This window comes from Myotis daubentonii, chromosome 13 (assembly GCF_963259705.1).
Source record: "Myotis daubentonii chromosome 13, mMyoDau2.1, whole genome shotgun sequence".
NCBI lineage: Eukaryota > Metazoa > Chordata > Mammalia > Chiroptera > Vespertilionidae > Myotis > Myotis daubentonii.
The window spans coordinates 25,471,486-25,488,833 of NC_081852.1; the positions used below are offsets into that span (position 1 = coordinate 25,471,486).

General features: G+C 37.6%; 1 protein-coding gene across 1 annotated transcript in view; it reads left to right on the plus strand.

Moving 5' to 3' along the window:
* CTNNA3 (catenin alpha 3) overlaps positions 1 to 17,348 on the plus strand; it is a 1,315,594-nt gene that overhangs the window by 1,175,118 nt on the left and 123,128 nt on the right. The window contains exon 15 of the mRNA XM_059662570.1: positions 12,986 to 13,167. Within this exon, the coding sequence (XP_059518553.1) occupies positions 12,986 to 13,167 (182 nt within the window). The remainder of the gene's footprint in view (positions 1 to 12,985; positions 13,168 to 17,348) is intronic.

Genomic DNA, 17,348 nt, shown 5'->3' on the forward strand with positions numbered 1-17,348 from the left:
CCATTTAAATATCCTACATCCAAAGTTGCTTGTCATTATTACAGCTTTAAGACATGGCAAAGGCTTAAGAAAGGATGTTATGACTCTGGCCGGGTGGCTCAGTTGGTTTGAGTGTCATACTGTGCACCAAAGGTTTGCAGGTTCGATCCCCAGTCGGGGCACATAACTAGGTGTGGGTTTGACCACCCCAATCAATGTTTCTCACATTGATGTTTCTTTCTCCCCTCCCTCTCTCTAAAAATCAGTGAATATATCCTTGGGTGGAAATAAAATAAATAAATAAATAAAAAGAATGTTATCCCAAAGCAACTAGACTTCATAGCTTCTCAGTTTATAAGTGAACATTCATATTCACTTTGGTGGGTATCTATAATCTTAGGATAATGATTTCCTTATTTTTGCCCTCACTCTTTTTTACTTCCTCCCTTAAAAGATCTCTCACAAGGTAAAAACGGTATTTTAATCATTTCAGACTTTCTTTTAAGAAGATGACTCTATCTTCAGGAAAATAAGTTGCACCAAGATGGAAGATGAGGCTCTGATGGTTGAATGCATATGGGACAATACTTAAACAGTTTGCTTAAAAAATAAACACACAGTATATTGTAGGAAAACACTTATGAGGGAAAGGGGTAAAGTAAGAGGTGGACTAAAAGAAAGGTGACCACTAGGAAATAAATCATTGTGTGATTGCTGAAGTAAGTTTGGTACTTAGGCTATATATCTTTCATTTTGAAATATTTTTAGAATTATAGAAAAGTTGCAATTTTAGCACAGAGTTCCCATAAACTCTTCACTCCATTTCTCCTAATGTTGACATCTTGAAAAACTACAGTCTACTTGTTAAATCTGAGAAATGTCTTTTTATATCCTCTGCCCATTTTTGATCAGATTGTTTATTTTTTTGTTTTTAGTTCTATACATTTCTTATTTTGGATACTGATCCCTTATTGGATCTATTATTTACAAGTATATCCTTTTACTCAGTGGGCTGCCTTTTGTTTTGTTGAAGGTTTTCTTCACTGTACAGAAGCTTTTTAGTTTGATGGAGTCCCATTTGTTTATTTTGGTTTTATTTCTTTCTCTCAAAGGAGCATATCCAAAGATATTACACAGACCGATGACAGATAGTTTACTTGCTATCTTTCCTTCTAAGAGTTTTATGCTTTCAGGCCTTACATTTAAGTCTTTAAACCATTTGAGTTTGTTTTTGTATATAAGTTGTTGTTTTTTAATGTTACCTGTCCAGTTTTCCCAGAACTACTCATTGAAAAGACTATGTTCGTTGCAGCATTATTTACTATAACCAAGATATGGAAGCAACCTAGGGGCCCATCAATAGATGAATGGAGAAGAAATGGTATATAAGTACAAAGGAATATTACACAGCAAGAAAAAAAGAAAAAAATGAAACCTTGCCATTGGCAACAGTGGATCTAGAGCTGTGATGGCGAACCTTTTGAGCTCGGCATGTCAACATTTTGAAAAACCCTAACTTAACTCTGGTGCCATGTCACATATAGAAATTTTTTGATATTTGCAACCATAGTAAAACAGATTTATATTTTTGATATTTATTTTATATATTTAAATGCCATTTAACAAAGAAAAATCAACCAAAAAAATGAGTTCGCGTGTCACCTCTGACACACGTGTCACAGGTTCGCCAATACATTCTAGAATTAGTGAAATTAGCCAGGTATTGAAAGACAACTGCCATAAGGTTTCACTTATATGTGGAATTTAAAACCAAACCAAACCAAACAAAAACAGTCTCATAGAAACAGAGACCAAAGGAATATTTACCAGAGGGAATGGGTGGGGGAATGAGTAAAAAGGAAAAGGGGAATATAGTCAATAATATTGTGATAAGTTTGCAGAGTGACAGATGATTAGAATTAGTGGGGGATCACATTGTAAGGTCTAAAAATTTTGAATCACTATGTGGTACATCTGAAACTAATATAAGGTTGTATTCCAACTATAATTAAATTTAAAACATTAAGTAATTTAAAAAAAAACCATTAAGAGCCCTCACTGGTTTGGCTCAGTGGATAGAACATAGGCCTGCTGACTGAAGGGTCCCAGGTTCGACTCCAGTCAAGGGCATATACCTTGGTTGCGGGCACATCTCCAGTGGGGAGTGTGCAGGAGGCAGCTGATCAATGTTTCTCTCTCATCACTGTTTCTAACTCTCTATCCCTCTCCCTTCCTCTCTGTAAAAAATCAACAAAATATATTTTTAAAAAACATTAAGAAATGAATATTGGCATTATACTACTATCTACTAACTAAACTATAGACTTCATCATTGTTTGCACTAACATTCTTTATTGTTTTAGGATGAAAGCCAGGATTCAGCATTATATTTAGTTGTGACATCTTCTAGTCCACTGTAGACTATGACAGTTACCTTCTCTTGTCTTTCATGACCTTGATACTTTTGAAGAATATAGAAAAGGTTTTTTTCTAGAATGTCCCTTGAAAGCAGGAATGGTGCCATAATACTCCAGGATCAGTATAAAATTAGTCAGTTCTGGGTGATGATGTTGAGGTGACCATTGTCAGTATTATGACCAAACATAATTGCATTATGCTGTAATACAATAATAGGATGGAGGTGTCCTGACATGAGCAGGCAAACTTACTCATAAATTGAAAGGCCCCTGATTACTTGAGCTCTCTGTCTGTGTTTTGATAGAATTGTTTTTTCTTCCTTGGGGTCTGACTAGCACACCTCCTGTCTACTTCTATTTGCTATAAACTGGGACATGGAATTCAGGTAACCAATGTTACTTAAATTGTGAGCAAAGTAAAAGTTAGGTTCTGAGTCAAATCCTAAAGGCACTCTTGTGAATAAAAATGAATCGGCTTCTAAAGCTTGTTTGAGATTCTTACAGCCTTTATAATATGTATTTATTGAATTTCCCTTTATGTGTAGCTACTTTAAAAACATGAGGATTTCTATCTTTGCTGCCTTGACAGGACCAAAAGACAAAAGTATTTCAATAGCCTGTAATAATTATCTAAAGAAAACATGATGGGCCCTAACCGGTTTGGCTCAGTGGACAGAGCATCAGCCTGCGGACTCAAGGGTCCCAGGTTCGAGTCCGGTCAAGGGCATATACCTTGGTTGCGGGCACATCCCCAGTGGGGAGTGTGCAGGAGGCAGCTGATTGATGTTTCTCTCTCATCGATGTTTCTAGCTCTCTATCTCTCTCCCTTCCTCTCTGTAAAAAATCAATAAAATATATTTTAATAAAAAGAAAACATGGAATTAAATTTAAATTAGTCTTAAACTATGTAACATTTAAATTAAAAATGTACATATATCTATTTAGATTAAAATATCCATATAAGCTTGTTAAAATATGTTCTCTTTTGACATAGTCTATTTTGAAAGACCATTTATAATAACCCACTTGTTTTGGTGAGAAAGAAACCAGAGGGAATATTTTAAAGGATTGGTGTTAACCATATAGCTAAAATATATATTACAGGAAATATATGACCATGCTAGGCATACATCTTCAAAAGTATTGGGATACTTATATCGGTTTTTTTAAAAAAATCTTTATTGTTGAAAGTATTACATGTGTCCTTCTTTTGTTCCTCCATGGATCTCTTGTAGCCTGCACCTGCCTCTGACCCAGGCCTTCACCACCCTATTGTCTGTGTCCAGGGTTATGCATACATGCGTACAAGTTCTTTCGTTGAACTCTTCTTACCCATCTACCCTCCCCTGCTTCCCTCTGAGATTGCACAATCTGTTCCATGCTTCTATGTCTCTGAATCTATTTTGTGTGTCACTTTATTTTGTTCATTAGATTTCACATATGAGTAAGATCATGTGATACTTGTCTTTCTCTGGCTGGCTATTTCACTTAACATAATACTCTGCAGGTCCCTCCATGCTTTCGTAAAGGGTAAGAGATCTTTTTTACAGCTGCTTAGTATTCCATTGTGTAAATGTACCACATTTTTTTTTATCCACTCATTTACTGATGGGCACTTGGGCTGTTTCCAGATCTTAGCTATTGTAAATAACACTGGTATAAACACCAGGGTACATATATTTTTTTCTGATGGGTATTTCAAGCTTCTTAGGATATATTCCTAGAAGTTGGATCGCTGGGTCAAATGGCAGTTCCATTTTTCACTTTTTGAGGACACTCCACACTGTTTTCTGAAATGGCAGTTTAGTATGCTTACAATATCAATGCACAAACCTTTTTCATGAATTTGTTCTCAAAATTTTAAATAAGTTGAATTTTTGCCAGTAGCTCTTCAGATTTTCTAAACTTTGGCAAAATTTCCTACTATTTATATTTTTGACATATTAAAAACACATTATTTTCCAAATGCCTCTGGGCTTATTAAAAACACACATAAAAGCTGCTCTTAAATTCAGTTAACACACAAGGTTAAGAACAAGAATTCTCCTTTTAGAAATATTCATTCAATATGCATACACCATGCATTTGATTTTGGATGTTGAGTTTTAGCTACCCACCTATATGAATAATATTAATTGATTAGGAATTTCCTAATGTACATGTTTAAAAATTGTAATTGTGGCTTACTTATTAATAAAATTCTATTTCTATGTGTTTCCTCCAGGTTTATGGATAGGAAAAGTATAACGTATATGATTGCTTAATTAAATTTTCATGAAAAAATTACAGCTAGTAAAGCACAAGAATTTTGTGGGGAGAGAGAACTACTATAGTAACACATGGATTTGAATACTAAATCTACCACTAACCACCAGGACAATATTTTTCAATTCATTTCTCTTCCTGGCACCCAGTTTCCTTATGTGAAAAATAAGCAATTTGGATTCCAGATCTTCTGATAATTAAATGATTGTAAGGATCTTATATTTTTATGTTGGTTTATTGCTTGTGAAATGTATTTACTCAAAATATTTTACTTGGTCTCTGCCTAAGCTCCGTGAAATAGCTAGGTGAATATTTTTTATTAATTTTATTGGGTGACATTCATTAATAAAATTATATAGGTTTCAAGTGTACAATTCTGTGCTGCATCATCTGTGTATGGCTTTGTGTGCCCATCACCCAAAGTCTAATCTTCTGTCACCATATACCCTTGTACCATTCACTAAATTCAAGAATCATATGATTTTACTCATCCTATATATATAATAAAAGCCTAATATGATAAGTGTCCGACTGCTCGTTTGACTGTTTGACCAGTTACTATGACACGTACTGACCACCAGGGGGCAGACGCTCCAACCGGTAGGTTTGCTTGTTTCTGTGGTCCAGCCAATTGGGACTATGTGAGACAGGCTGGACATGCTCTGGAGCCCTCCACGGTCCCTCCCAGGCCCCGATAGTGCACCGGTGGGGTCCCGTGGCCTGGCCTGCACCCTCTTGCAATCTGGGACCCCTCAGGAGATGTCGGAGAGCCAGTTATGGCCCGATCCCTGCAGACCAGGCTGAGGGACCCCACCAATGCACGAATCTGTGCACCAGGCCTCTAGTGTGATATATAAAGCTTGGTGCATATTTTGTTATAGACTGTGAAAAATTTGCTCATGTTTCTTGGCATAGTGATAGATCAAAACTCTAGACCAAAGTTTCTGGGTTTGCATCCTGCTCTGCCACTCACCAGTACTATAATCTTTTTTATTATTATTAAGGTTTAGTTGACATATAATCTATATTAATTTTAGTTTTAAAGTTTTGTGATTTGGCAAGGTATAGATAACTAACAAAATGATCACCACAATATGTCCAGTAGCCATCTGTTACCATACAAAGTTGTTATGATATTATTGACTATATTCTCTATGTTGTACATTACATCCTCACGATTGATTTATTTTAAAACTGGAATTTTGTAACTCTTAATCCCCTATACCTTTTTTTCCCCAATACCCCTGCCAACCAATAGTTTGCTACCTATGAGTATGTTTTTGTTTTGTTTTAATTATAGTTTTTAATACTCCATATGTAAATGAAATAATATATTTGTCTTTCTCTGACTTACTTAACATAATATCCTCTAGGCTCATCCAAGTTGTTGCAAATGGAAAGATTTCATTATTTTTATTGCTAAGTAATATTCTAGTGATTCCAGTGTGTGTGTGTGTGTGTGTGTGTGTGTGTGTGTGTGTGTGTGTGATCCATTGATCTATCGATGAAGAGGTATGTTATTTTTATATCTAAGCTGTTGTAAATAATTCTGCAGTGAACACAGGGATGCATATAACTTTATGAATTAGTATTTTTGATTTCAGAGGTGGAATTGCTGGATCATATGGTAGTTCTCTTTTTAATTATTTGAGAAACCTCCATACTCTTTTCTATAGTGGCTGCACCAATTTATAATTTCACCAACAGTGCCCAAGCATTCCCTTTTCTCCACATCCTTGCTAACACTTGATATTTGCTGTCTTTTTATAATAGCCATTCTGGCAGGTTTGAAATGATATCTCAGTCTGGATTTGATTTGCATTTCCATAATTATTAGCAGTGTTGAGCATCTATTCATGAGTCTCTTGGCTATCTGTGTATATCTTCTTCAGAAAAATGTCTATTCAGACCATTTGCCCAATTTTAAATTGGATTGTTTGTGTATGTTTTCATTTTATTTTTATTTTTTGTGTATGCTTTTAGTATTGAATTGTGTAAGTCCTGTATATATTTTGGGTATTGACTCCTTATTGGATAAATCATTTGCAAATATCATCTCCCATTTAGTAGGTTGCCCTTTTCTTTTGTTGATGATTTTTCACTGTGCGAAAGCTTTTAGTTTGATGAAATCCCTTTAGTTTATTTTTCCTTTTGTTGCCTTTGCCTGCAGAGCCATATCCATGACAATATTGTTAAGACTGATGTTAGGTAATTACTGCCTATGTTTTCTTCTTGGAGTTTTATGGTTTCATGTCTTTAATCCATTTTGAGTTTATTTATGTATATAATGTAAGAAAGTGGTTTTATTTATTTATTTTTGCATGTATCTGCCAATGTTCCTAACACTGTTTATTGATGAGACTGTCTTTTCTCCATTGTATATTCTTAACTCCTTTGTCATAGATTAATTGACCATATAAGCCTGGGTTTTGTTTCTGGCCTCTATTCTCTTCCATTGATCCATACATCTGGTTTTTTGTTACTGTTTTATTTCTGTGTTTGTTTTTGTTTTGGCCAGTACCACACTGCATTAATATAGTTCTGTAGTATAGTTTGAAGTCTGTGAGTTTAATAACTCCAGCTTTGTTCTTCTTAAGATTGCTTTGACTGTTTGAGTTCATATAAGTTTAGGATATTGGTTCTGGTTCTATGAAAAATTCAGTTGGTATTTTGATAGGGATTGCATTGAATCTGAAGATTGCTTTGGGTAATATGGACATTTAAACAATATTAATTCTTCTGATCCATGAGCACAGTATATACTAACACTATACTCTTGAAAAGATAAGTTAACCTTTGGAGACTCAGTTTCATAATCTATAAATTTAGGATAATAATATCCTTACCTCACGGAGTTGCTATGAAGATTAAAGTTTAAATAGATATAAATTGCATAGAAGAGGATTGGCATATATATAAACATTATCTGTTTTCATTGTCTTTGGCAAAATACACCAAAAATCAATTGACATACAATATAATCTCCTTCAAATGGCAGTAATTCAAAAACCTTTGATAGATGTTTAAGTCAGAGTTCTACTTTTATTTTTTTTTATTTTTTTTTAATCTTTATTGTTCAGATTATTACATTTGTTCCTCTTTCCCCCCCCCCCATAACTCCCCTCCTCTCAGTTCCCGCCCCACCCTCCGCCCTCACTCCCCACCCACTGTCCTCATCCATAGGTGCACAATTTTTGTCCAGTCTCTTCCCGAATCTACCACACCCCTTTCCCCCCCAAGAATAGTCAGTCCATTCCCTTTCTATGTTCCTGATTCTATTATAATCACCAGTTCATTCTGTTCATCAGATTATTTATTCACTTGATTCTTAGATTCACTTGTTGATAGATGCATATTTGTTGTTCATAATTTGTATCTTTACCTTTTTCTTCCTCTTCCTCTTCTTAAAGGATACCTTTCAGCATTTCATATAATACTGGTTTGGTGGTGATGAACTCCTTTAGCTTTTCCTTATCTGTGAAGCTCTTTATCTGACCTTCAATTCTGAATGATAGCTTTGCTGGATAAAGTAATCTTGGTTGTAGGTTCTTGGTATTCATCACTTTGAATATTTCTTGCCACTCCCTTCTGGCCTGCAAAGTTTCTGTTGAGAAATCAGCTGACAGTCGTATGGGTATTCCCTTGTAGGTAACTGGGTTTCTTTCTCTTGCTGCTTTTAAGATTCTCTCTTTGTCTTTTGCTCTTGGCATTTTAATTATGATGTGTCTTGGTGTGGTCCTCTTTGCATTCCTTTTGTTTGGGGTTCTCTGCGCTTCTTGGACCTGTAAGTCCATTTCTTTCACCAGGTGGGGGAAGTTTTCTGTCATTATTTCTTCAAATAGGTTTTCAATATCTTGCTCTCTCTCATCTTCTGGCACCCCTATAATTCTGATGTTGGTACGCTTGAAGCTGTCCCAGAGGCTCCTTACACTATCCTCGCATTTTTGGATTCTTTTTTCATTTTGCTTTTCCCATTGGGTGTTTTTTGCTTCCTCGCATTTCAAATCATTGACTTGATTCTTGCGCTCCTCTGGTCTGCTGTCGGGAGTCTGTATAATATTCGTTATTTCAGTCCGTGTATGCTTAATTTCTAGTTGGTTCCCCAATATAACATCGAGGGTCTCATTAGATTTCTTGAGGATCTCACAACATTTATCGGCGGTCTCACCAGTCTTTTCGAGGGCCTTACTAAGTTTATCGGCAGCTTCTAGACAGTTCTTAAGAGACCTTAAAAGTGTGGTTCTGAACTCAATATCCTCCATTGACAGTTTTGTCCTGTTTCTTTGTCTCCGCATTTTTTATGCTTTCTTGGTACACCCCCTAGTGGTCTTTGTGTGCAGTCTTGTTGCATTTAAGCCTTGATTGATGTCGGCAATACCGGGGGTGAGTTGACCTCCAGGCTAACTGGCTATGAGAGTCCGCTGGGTCTGCAGTGGGAGGGCTTCTGTGCTGGATCTCTAAGGCGGTGCTAATCTAGCCTTTGCCTGAGGCTATCTGGCAAATGGTTCTGCGCAGGGCTTGGGCGGGGCGGGTCCCAGGGGATCTACAGGGCGGGCTGGAGCGAGCAGTTATGGCTGCTCTCAGTTCCTTCCCCAGGGGCTCTGCCTCTCAGAGTCCCAGCAATGGCTGCAAACCTCAGAGAGAAAGCTGCCTTCGAGTTCCGACCGAAGCCAGACAGTCCCGCTTCTCCCGTTTGAGTCTTGCTCCCCAGAGACTCGCCCGGATCTGGAGCTCAGAGTCTGAAACTCCCTCCCGATTGAAAACAACAACCACGCCCTCCGCCACCAGCCCGCTCTGCGCGCACTCCGCACCTGAGTATTTCACTTCAGCACCGCGCCTCCTCTGAGTCTGGGTATGATATTCTCTTTCCTCCTAGTTGTAGAATTTCCACTCAGCCAGCCTTCCTGTGGTTTTGGATGATGTCCGTTCTGTCCTTTAGTTATATCTCTGAAGTGGTTGTTCGAGGCAGCGATCTCCTGCGTTAACCTACGCCGCCATCTTGGTTTCTCCCAGAGTTCTACTTTTAGATTTGAGCAGGAACTGAGACATATAGTCAGGCAGTCATAACATTGGATAGTCCACTTACCTGATTGATCTAAGCCTTTGTACATCAGTTTCTTTGCTTATCCTACATAAAATAACCCAATAAGGAACTTTCACCCTCAATTCCCAAATTATAAATATTCTCTTAAGTGCTATTTTGAAATTTTCATAATTATTGAAATTGATTGATAGCATACAACTAATCATTCATAGAAGCACTAAAAACTTCAGTAAAGGTGTCAGTCATTAACTTAATGCTTTATTGTTGTTGTTCCTTCTGGGAGAAAGAGTCAGAATTTACTGGAACTTTTAATTTTGTAAATGATTGCCCAACTTTTGGCCCTTATCTTGTCAAAAGTAAACCTCTGCCAGTTGTAATTCACCATGTAAATTGAGATGTTATCAAGGAAATCTAGTGCCATTGATGACATTCCTGTTCACGACAAGGTCAGTGTCAATGTTACCCAATAATCGAAACTGTTCCCTGCATGGCTGGTGGGTGGCAGCTGCCACTATTGTTATTTTTGTGTCTAGGAAAACTCAGAGAAGATGGGTAAGTGACTTCTTCAAGGTCACATTGGAAATCCGTGGCATTCCAAGGAATAGAACTAGAAATACATTTAATCAGATCACTTCTTGAATAGTTTTAACTTTATGATGAGGATAGTGAATAAATGTTCATGATAAAACAGTATGCACTTCAAAATTATTTATTAGATCCAGGGTCATGCCTTTATTATCTCTGAGGTAAAGACTATAAAAAAAGAGGCCCCGGTAGAATCTACCTACAGCTATTATTATTTCAAAGTTTAAAAACATTTATGAAAATGGACATAATGATAGTGGTCATTATCTGTGGTCAAGATGGAGAAAATTCATTTCTATCGTCGAGCTAGTTTAATGTATTGATAGCTTATAATTTACTTAATGTGCTTGCATGCTGTTAATTTCAAACATACGTGAGTTGTCTTCATTTGCATACCCTGCCATACGTAAGTAGCAGAAAAAGTTGCTCTTCTTGTAACATATCTCATAGGCCCCATTTCCTGAGGAAGAAAACTATGAACTATTTTTAGCTCCTAAGGCAGAGTCTCCTGTATACGCTCATCAATTAAAAACCTAGTCTCATAGTTTAATTCTTCAAATAAAATAAAAATGAAACAAAAGCAAATTTTAAGTGCTACATATATTTTGATAATTTTCTTACTGAATAGGAACTATTCAATATACTAAGGAATTTAAAAGCAACTTTTAATCAGAAAGCCTTGTAGTTTATTTTCTTTAATAGGTTAAAATTTAAGCATGGATAATCCTGAGATTGTATAGATACCCTTTATAAATAACTATAGTAACTTTATAGTTATTTTAGACCCTGAGCTAGATTTATAATGAATAGATAACAAATGTCAGATATTTTATATTAGTGTTTTAATTGTATTTTTATTGGATTTTTCATTGACCATTCTTGTAAATTCTTCATTCATATATTGAAGCATTTTTTTCCCCTGTGCAGTATTGATTCAATAAAATGTTCAGTATTCTGAACCTGGTATCCAGAATATTTCAAAGCCCTTTTGAAATGATCTCTTCTTATTTCTCCACATGTAAGTGTCCCATAGACTAGCATCTGGAAATCAATAGCCATAGTAGACATCACATATTCTATGTGAATAATCAATAAATAAATTCCACTTACCTCTCATACCTATGGACTCATTCTACTATTACAATATTTATGGATTATTTTTTGAAAATTTCATTGCATAGATTGCCACATGGAATTCTCTGATACTGATATTATCAAATTACTTTTCCTTCAAGTTTTCATTAACTTAACAGAAAGTTATAGGTCCCAGGTGCTAAGGTTGTGCATATGGTAGTTTGGGGATGCAGATGGTTTTCTACCTATCCCACATTTTAAATCGTAAGTGGATGATGCAAGTTGCATACTGTTCAATATACAACATATCCAAATGATTGATTCTATGCCAACACATTAAGTGTACTGTGCATGGGAGAATAGCATCTCAACAATCAGAATGTTAATTAGGGAGGGCTGTATTAATACTGGTAAACCCTGCTGATAACATTTTACTATTCTTCCAAAATAATTTGTATGTAAATATAAACCTGAATATGCTTATGTGCACCAAATATACATACATTCTTATGATTTATATATATATATGCACTTTTTAACATACATATGATTTATAAATGTATATTGTTAAGTGTTTACCAATATATAGTCAGTATTTATGTAAGAATCTGACTATATATACATACATAGACATAATCTCATTTCAAGATAAATTTTGTTATATTTCTACTTTTTGAAGGATGAAGAGAGAGAAAGAGAGACAGAGAGAGAGATCAGAGAAACATTGATGTAAAAGAAAGACATCAATTGGTTGCCTCCCATATATGCCCCAACCAGAGATTGAACCAGCAACCTGGGTATGTGCCATGAATGGGAATAGAACCAGCAACTTCTTAGTGTATGAGATGATGCATCAACTGAGCCCCCTGGCCAGGGCTATATGGTTTTCAACTATGCAATGCATTACATAAGTTGGTATTAATTTAATTTTTTAATGTTAGATATTTGAGAAGTTTGACTTTTATATTAAGGAGTATATTTAAAAATGTCAGACACATAATTATACATTGTTATTCTCAAATTTAATGTAGTTCTAGAGCAAAAAATTCTAATTCAATATATTTTTGGAATAAAATAAAGTTTTGATCCTATGACTTTCAAAACGAAAAGTATGCCATCCTGGCCTGGTAGCTCAGTTGGTTAGAGTATCATCCTGATAGGCCAGGGTTGCTGGTTCGATTCCTAGTCAGGTGACAAAGAAGAATCAACCAGTGAAATGTATGAATGCATAAATAAGTGGAAAAACAAATTGATGTTTCTCTTTCCTCCCTCCCCCTCCCTCCCTCCCTCCCTCCCTCCCTCCCTCCCTCCCTCCCTCCCTCCTCCTCCTTCTTCCTCCTCCTCTTCCCCCTTCCTCCTCCTCCTCCTCCTCCTCCTCCTTCTCCTTTCTCTCTCTCTCTCTCTCTCTCTCTCTCTCTCTCTCTCTCTCTCTCTCTCTCTCTCTTCTCCCTCTCTCGTCAAAAATTAAAATTTTAAACAAGAATTCTGAACCAAAAAAGTATGTTTGACATGTCTGTTTTTAAATGAACAAATTTAATGAACATTCTTTAATGACCAGTTCTTCCTAAAATCCTTTTTGACATAATGAAATAATTACAAATCTAATTACCATATGTTTTAGGCTAAGATGACTCAATTGCCTGAGGCAGAGAAGGAAAAGATTGCTGAGCAAGTTGCTGATTTCAAGAAAGTAAAGAGTAAGCTGGATGCTGAGATTGAAATATGGGATGATACAAGCAATGACATCATTGTTCTGGCCAAGAAGATGTGTATGATCATGATGGAGATGACAGACTTCACCAGGTAATTATGTGGGAAATGATGTACAGTACTTATAATGGTTTGAAATATCTGTCTCATTAGTAAAACCTCAAGGTTCTTTGAGTGTCAGGTGCTAAAATACAAGTGGTAGGGAAAAATCAAATAATATACAATTAGAAAGTTGTAAGAGTATCATTCTAGAGATGTTGGTAAACATGGCATTTTCTTATAAACTGTCAATGAATAATTTTAGAATCCACTTTATACTCTCTTACCTTAGGAACCTTCTCTATGTATCATATGAGCATATTATTTTTACAAAGAAATTGGTAAATCAAATTATGATCTCTGTCAGAGCTATCTGAATGGCTGATTTCCATAGCTACATAATTTTAGTTATATTGAGTTATGTATAATCAAAATTAGTGAAACTTGTTGCTACAGAAACAGCAACTAGATATAGTTGAGTACAATAACAATGATATACATAAAGCATTATAGATTGTGTGTATGTATGTGATAAAAATAGATTTGCAGCAGAATTCAAGGGGATAAGAAAATTAAAGCTACTAATATATATATATATGGAAATAACTGGGTTCAGATTGGGAAAGAAGGGAAATGAGGTTAGGATGATGGAAGGGTACAGATATGCCACCAGCAAGTGGTGAGGATACAGATTTCAGTAAAGTTTATCTTGCTCTGCATCTTCCTCCCTCCCAAAGGAGTTAATGTTTTTATGGAAACAGATGACTTTGGAAAGGAGGCTCAGTGACATCGAGGGTGTCCTAAGCTGTAACCAGGGTGTGAGAAGAGGCTTCGCAGCCCCACAGAGTGATATCTTATTGGGAAATAGACACATTTCATGTTTTGCTAAGTTAAACCGCCCAACAGTCTCACAATCTAGAGGTGTCACTGCCAAAGGCATCCACAGAATAGGGATGTTGCATGTTCAAATAGCAGTAAAGGCAGAGAAGCAAAATTGAATTTTGTTCCCTGATCATCTTTTGTACTTGAACTAATCCTGATTCAGTTTAATTTAAGTTCATATAAATTGTGATAAATTTCCAATTATTTTAAAATGAATGAAATTTTTATTTACTTCTTTTTTATTCCCAATTCTTTTCAAGAGTTTTCTCAGACACTACAATGTTATTCTGAGGATTAAAATTAGCTGTTTTATATCAGTACAGGTATTTTACCTTGTTTGTAATGGGCCTTGTGAGAATGGGGTCATAGCTGGCCCTGCAGTATTTATCAACAAGTAGTCAACCACTGTAGTACACTCTCTATCCCTCATATAGATTTTAAATAGATATAAATTTAAAAAAAGAAAAAATAAATAGTAAATTATCTCTTCTAAAGTGTCACTGAATGCTCTATTTTTTTTCTCATTTTATTTAACTGCTATTTCATTATTATTTTAAATATATTTTTTATTAATTTTAGAGAGAGGAAGGGAAAGGGATAGAGAAACATCAATGATGAGAGACAATCATCCATTGGCTGCCTCCTGCATGCCCCCTGCTAGGGATCCAGCCCGCAACCCAGGCATGTGCCCTGACCAGGAATTAAACTGTGACCTCCTGGCTCATGAGTTGGCTCTCAACCATGGAGATACACTGGCTGGGCTATTTTATCTACACTAATAAAAGACAAACATGCAAATTGACCATATCTTTGCTATGCCTGAAGTCATGCCCATCAGCCAATCAGAGCGACTGTATGCAAATTAACCCAACCAAGATGGTGGCCGGCAGCCACGGAGCTGGAGCAAGCAGGAGGCTTGGTTGCTCCAATGATGGAGGAAGCCAAGCTTCCCACCTGCTGCAGCTGGCTCTGAGCTCCACTCAAGGCAACAAAGTTTTAATTATAGAAGATAAATAAACCCCAGATATCTACTATCAGCAGGCCGTGGCCATGGAGCTGGAGCGGGCAGGAGGCTTGGGTTGCCCCTGGCGATGGAGGAAGACAAGCTTCTCATGCGCCCTGGCCAGCTCTGAGCTCCACTCAAGGCTACAAAGTTTCAATTATAGAAGGTAAATAAATCCCAGAATAAAAAAGAAAAAAGAAAAAAAGGAGAGGCTGGGAGCTTCCATCGCCAGGGGGCTTATCCAGCCTGAAAACGGCCCTCAGCCCCTCACCCAGGCTGGCCAGACACCCCAGTGGGGACCCCCACCTTGAAGGGGGTGTGACCAGCCTGCAAACAGCCATCAGCCCCTCACCCAGGCTGGCTAGGCACCCCAGCGGGACCCCCACCCTGATCTGGGACACCCTTCAGGGCAAACCAGCCGGCCCCCACCCGTGCACCAGGCCTCTATCCTATATAATAAAAGGGTAATATGCAAACTGACCCTAACAGCAGAACGACTGGGAATGATTGGTCACTATGACACACACTGACCACCAGGGGGCAGATGCTCAATGCAGGAACTGTCCCCTGGTGGTCAGTGCGCTCCCACATGGGGAGCTGTGCTCAGCCACAAGCCATGCTGATGGCTGCCAGCACAGCGGTGGTGTCGGGAGCCTCTCCCACCTCCTCAGCAGCACTAAGGATGTCCGACTGCAGCTTAGGTCCACTCCCTGCTGGTAAGTGGACATCCCCTGAGGGCTGCTGGGCTGACAGAGGGATGCCTGACTGCCAGCCTGGGCCTGATCCCCGAAGGAGCAGGCCTAAGCCAGAAGATGGACATCCTCCAAGGGGTCCCAGACTGCAAGAGGGCATAGGCCGGGTTGAGGGAACCTCCCCCCCCCCCCCCGCCTGAGTGCACAAATTTTTGTGCACCGGGCCTCTAGTTATTAATAAGAGACTTAACATGGTAAAGTTTGATGAAAGCTTACTATGTCCTACACTATGATGAATATATGTTTTCTCATTTTATTTTCAGGATGTTTTGATTGATTATTGTATTGTCCCTTTTATTGTTAAAGAAAGGGAGATTCATAGAGGTCAGATAAATTGTTCAAGTGCACACAAATGAAATGACTTTCAATTGAAGTTGTTCCAACCTCAGAATCTGGGTACCTACTCATTGTATTAGAAGTCTTTACCTTAGTCTTAAACAAAGAAGACCCAGTACTTTCCCCAAGGGGAAAACAGATACATTAGAAACGACAACAATCATTATGTAATGCACTGTATACTTATAGATGTAAGCACATTAAGATTTCAGAAGAGAGGGAGTATCAGTGGGGGGCAGAGAAAGCAGAGAACAAAAATATGAGCAAGTGAAGTTTGTATTAGATTGTAATTGAGATACGGAAATTGGATTGTGGAATGGGATGATATACATGAGAAAACCCACAAAGGTGGAAGTCAGGAGGTGGGTATGACTCAGAGTGGGGGACGGGAGGGGGGGCATAGAAAATTATATAAATACAATAAGAAGTTAAGAGAGGCATGAAGGAAGTGATAGATTTAAAAAAAAAAAACCTTAGAAAATGGACAGTTTTTTTTAAGAAATAAGAAGTAGGGAACTATTCAACAATTGTGGTCATGCTGGTGACATGATGGAAACCAAAGAATTCTAGGAATGAGAGTCTGGAAGAATGACAGAGATTCAACTCAGGGGGCTGTAGCCACAGTTGGGAGACCCACATAATTAAATGGACTTTCGAAATTCTGGCTAATAGAAACTGACACATTTCTAAGAAGTACTGTATCCGGGGCTGGAAAAATTACTTCTGTAAAGTTGTAGCCATTTCTGAGCCCAGGCTTATGCCCCTTGGCGCACTGACCATGTAGTACGCCCCTGAGCCTAAATGGCAGCCTGGCACAGGTTTTACTGTGGTTGTTTGTGCACAATTACAAATAGAGTGAGGCCTCTCTGTCGCTACCACCATGTGCATTCATTCTAGGGCAGAAAAGTCAGAAGTTAGTGTCTTAAACATGATTTTGTCTTGGCGAAGGGCCATTCATGCAGTCACATAATCTATGTCACCTTATCACACTGAAGCTCAGCAGTCCTTTCCTTCAGTGCCTGGTATTTTCTAGAAATCAGGCTGAAGGATTTAAGACTTGCTGGGGGTACTTTTGTTTGCCCTGTCCTTTTGCATACCTTCACTGGACACGGGCTTGCATTTAAGAAAGCTTGTCGCCCCACCTTTCTTTTCTAAGAGTGATGGATGAGAAAATGAGTAAAGGGAGGGGTAGAAGCTCACCTTGTCTCCATTCAGCGAGGCTTCAGAATTAAAGCCTTTCGAAAGCATTGCCGAGATGCATA